Source organism: Panthera tigris, chromosome A2, assembly GCF_018350195.1.
Source record: "Panthera tigris isolate Pti1 chromosome A2, P.tigris_Pti1_mat1.1, whole genome shotgun sequence".
NCBI lineage: Eukaryota > Metazoa > Chordata > Mammalia > Carnivora > Felidae > Panthera > Panthera tigris.
The window spans coordinates 16,096,386-16,100,661 of NC_056661.1; the positions used below are offsets into that span (position 1 = coordinate 16,096,386).

The following is a 4,276-nucleotide window of genomic DNA, read 5'->3' on the forward strand; positions in this document are numbered from 1 at the left end:
GCACAGCAGCCCAACGGATAAGGCCTTTCAAGTGCTAGAACCAGAAAGAGCCCGGGGAAGCCTCTATCCATTCCAGATGAAGGGGCAGGTGCTCAGAGCCAGAGTGAGTGCACTTCTTCCAACCCAGGGTCCCGACCTTGCCTTTGGTAATATTTTGTTGGCCGAAACCATGCACGCCGTGTCTTTCGAAACTCCCTGTGGAGGCAAGCACTGTTCTCAGAACTGGGAGCCAGACTCGACTGACCTTTGACCTTGAGGCAAAGAGCTGGTCCACGGACCCAGTTCAGGTCCACAAAGGGAGAGCGGGCCCCAGCCCTTGCTCTGTAAAGCTGGAAACCTCATGTCCTGCTTCCAGATCCGGGAGAGTCCAGTCAAAGTCCAGGAGATCCTGACGTACCCGGCTCTCCACAGCAGTGGCGATGGGTGAGGACATGGAGGTATGGAAGCAGGTGTTCCAGGAATTAATTCAGGAGCTGAAACCATGGCACAAATGGACCTTGACACTAGACAAAGACCTTCTTCCCAACACCCTGCAGCCAGGGTGGTCACAGTACCAGCAGTGGGCCTTCGCCAGGTGAGTGGGGAACGGGAGGGGACGTATTCCAGAACATTCTTGTTTATTCGTTGCTGTGTATACTTGCTACTTTTCTTTCTTATTTATTTTTTTTAATGTTTATTTATTTTTGAGAGAGAGAGAGTCAGGGACAGAGCAAGAGCAGGGGAGGGGCAGAGAGAAAGGGAGACACAGAATCCAAAGCAGGCTCCAGGCTCTGAGCTGTCAGCACAGAGCCCGACGCGGGGCTCGAACCCACGACCCGTTAGATCACGACCTGAGCCGAAGTCGGACGCTTAACCCACTGAGCCACCCAGGTGCCCCTACTTGCTACTTTTCTTATTCCATTCTGTGCTTGCAAATTGAGCGCTACAGGAAGTAAGATGCCCATCACCCAAGAAGCTTTAGCTTCGGTGAAGGCTTTTTCCTTGCTACAGTGAACCTCACACAGTAGCAGGACCGGGCACTGGTGTAGGCAGACGCCTTGATGCAGAGAAATCGGGGGAGGGGATAGCAGTGAGGAAAACTGAGAGAGCTACGTTCCCTGCATACGCTCCCTGCCTCGGGGACCTGGGGCTCACGACAGAGCCTAGGAGGGAGAGGCCTGAGGAGCCCCTCCAGGAGAGGACAGAGGACAGGGGTAGCTGAGGAATATGCATCTTGTCCCCTCTGCTCCAGGCTGATGGATCCTTTTAAACTAAGACCCTCAGGAGTCCATCCAAAGCCCCACCCTTTTATCCGGGTGGGAAAGCAGAGCTCCAAGGGTCAGGTGGGTGGGGTTGCCCACCTGCCAGAGGGTAGGAGCCCGGGACTCTCTCCTAGGACTGGGGCAGGGGCTCGGTCCCTGCCCACTGCCCTCCTCTCCGGGGCAGGGTCTGGGCAGAGGAAACAGAGCTCTCCTCTCCTGGTGGCCCACGGCTTCCCAAGCCAGGAGCAACTGAGCAAAATCTCAGCTTGCTTCTTTCTTTCTTTCTTTCTTTCTTTCTTTCTTTCTTTCTTCCTTCCTTCCTTCCTTCCTTCCTTTCCTTCCTTCCTTCCTTTCCTTCCTTCCTTCCTTCCTTCCTTCCTTCTTTCCTTCCTTCCTTCCTTCCCTTCCTTCCTTCCTTCCTTCCTTTCCTTTCTTTCCTTGAACTCTGAGCTGGCACGTGAGCAGAGTAGCATGACCCAGAGGGAGGGACAAGGGACAGCAGCCAGAAGAGCAGAGCCCAGCGCCCCCCGCCCCCCGCCCCCCGAACCACGAACTGTTGGTGATTTGACCTAACACATGGTCCCAGGGTCACCGAGGCGGAGGAAGAAGAGTGAAGCGTTTTCCAAGAGCTTCTGCACTAGATTTGGAAGTAGCCCATGTCACTGCCCATCTCCCATTGGGCAACCGGTCACATTGCCCAACCTAACTGGGCTGTGAAGCAGGAGAGAGCACACAGGCAAGCTGATCAGCATGAGACGGCCCTGCCACCCCGCAGCTTCTGTGTCTCCCATGATTCCCATCGTGGGGGCAGCCATGTGCTTCCCTGCCTCCTTCCCCTCTCTCCATCTCTCCTGCCGTGCGTGTCCAAATATCTGAGCTCAGGAAATTGCCCTCTTCCCTGTGGAGACGAGGTGTCATTCTCTTGTACCCTGAGACCAGGCACACACAGAACCCAACCGGGTTGGAGGGGCGTAAAAGGAGAGACAGCTGGACACTGTGATCTCCCTGTAATACTGGTAGATCAGGGACCCTGGGCAACAGGGCAGAACAATGTTTTTCTTAGGACACTAGACCCTCCCTGATCTGTGGGGCTATGACTTATTGCCTTAGTCTGTTTGGGCAGCTATAAAAAAAACAAAGAAAAACAAAAAAACAGAACAGAGCAAAACAGAGGCACCTGGGTGGCTCAGTCAGTTGAGCATCTGGCTTTGGCTCAGGTCATGATCTCGTGGTTCATGGGCTCGAGCCCCATGTCAGTCTCTGTGCCGACAGGTCAGAGCCTGAGCCTGCTTCAGATCCTGTGTCTCCCTCTCTCTCTGCCCCTCCCCTGCTCACGCTCTGCCTCTCTCTGTCTCTCAAAAATAACTAAACATTAAAAAAATTAAAAAAAGAAAAAACAGACTGGGCAGCTTATATGCAACAGACATGATTGCTCATGGTTCTAGGGGCTGGAAGTCCAAGGTCAGGGTGCTAGCTGGTCAGGTGAGAGCCCTCTTCTGGGTTGCTTCTGGGTTGACTCCTGTTGTATCCTCACGTGGTGGGAGGAGCTGGGGAGCTCTAAGGGATCTTTTTGATAAGAGCACTAATCCCATTCGCATGGGCTCCCCCCTATGACCTAATCACATCCCAAAGGCCTTCTAACATCGTCCATTACCTTTGAAGGGTAGGATTCCGGCATGTGAATTGCGGGGAGGCATAAACTTTCAGAAGGTAACACTCAACCAACACCCATTTGTACCACTGGTGGATTTTAGTTCAGGGTTCTTGGGGGCTGATTTAACGGCTGCTGTTGCACCTGTAGCTTTTTGACCCACTTCGGTCTACATTTGAAGAAGCCTTGGTTTGGGGCCAGGAGCCTGGAGGTCTAGTCCTGCTTCTTACGCCCACTGAGTCTCTGCACACGATTAGTTCCAACACGTGCCTCATCTCCAGCGTGATCGAGTTGGACTTAGAAAATCCCCTCCAGCGCAGACACCTTGTGATTAGCCATTTTCATGACAGACACCTGTGGGTCCCAGGGCATGTTGGCAACACCATGGAGGCAGGAGTGAGGGGCTCGCTGAGTTCTCTCCCCACTCACCGCAGCCCCGGTCAAACCACATCTGTGTGTTGTTGGGTCCCCTTTCTTCCCTCTGGCCCAGCCCCCAACTCAGCCTTCCTGGGCCAAGCTGAGGGTCTCATCTTCTGTCTCCGCAGGTTCCAGTGCTCCCTGTGCTCTCGTCGTTGGGCCTCTTCCCAAGTTCAGGTCCTTTTCCACATGCACAAGAGTAAGGGGGAACCCCAGGGCCAGGTGAAGATGAGGGTCTTTGCCCAGAGATGTCGGAAGTGCTGTCAGTCTCCATTTGAGGTTCCCGAGTTCACCACAGAGAACATCTCAAGGATCCTGAATAACTTGGTGTTCCGAATTCTGAAGAAATGCTACAGAGAAGGATTTAAGTCGATGGAGGAGCTTCCTATGATCAAGGAAATCTCTCTTGAGGGGCCGCATGACAGTAACAACTGTGAGGCATGTCTACAGGGCTTTTGTGCTCAGAGTGGGGTGGGTCCAGCTGTGCAGGCACCGGTGTCCCCAGCACTTGCCTCCATAAGCTCACCTACTTTCGGGACCATCATTCCCGTGCCCTCTCCCGCAGGGAGTGGCACCACAGTGGACGCGGTGAACACCCAGGCCAACAAGGGGAAGCCTTTACCCAGACCCTCGTATGCAGGGCCCACGCAGGCTGCCAGCCTCCCCACCCACTGGAGCCCGAGAGCAAACACCTACCACCACGTGGAGAGGCGAGTTCAGGTCACCCATTGGAGGGAAGGACTCTGTTCCCACATAGCCCCGAATCCCAGGTGCAGGTATGGGAATGTTTGCTGTTTTTGCCTCGTTCTAGTCATCGTGGTGGTGATTATCGTAGAGACTGTTCAGTGGATCTCAAGGTGATGCCAAGTTCAAAGTCATGTAGTATGATCCCAAGGATAGGAAATTTCCAGAATAGGTAAATACAGAGACAGGGAACAGATTGGTGACTGCCAGGGGCTGTGGGGAA

The 4,276-nt window shown here is 53.9% G+C and overlaps 1 protein-coding gene across 1 annotated transcript; it reads left to right on the plus strand.

Moving 5' to 3' along the window:
* The first annotated feature begins 419 nt into the window (after nucleotides 1-419).
* On the plus strand, nucleotides 420-4,276 carry RTP3 (receptor transporter protein 3). The gene is made up of 2 exons (XM_015540372.2): nucleotides 420-574; nucleotides 3,438-4,276. The coding sequence occupies exons 1-2, from the start codon at nucleotides 420-422 to the stop codon at nucleotides 4,168-4,170; spliced, it is 888 nt and encodes a 295-aa protein (XP_015395858.1). The 3' UTR covers nucleotides 4,171-4,276.

What these genes read in the sequence shown, in the direction of transcription:
- RTP3 (XM_015540372.2), top strand. Translation starts at nt 420, where the DNA reads ATGGGTGAGGACATGGAGGTATGGAAGCAGGTGTTCCAGGAATTAATT. An exon ending in CAGCAGTGGGCCTTCGCCAG is followed by an intron (nt 575 to 3,437) that starts GTGAGTGGGGAA and finishes CTGTCTCCGCAG; the next exon opens with GTTCCAGTGCTCCCTGTGCT.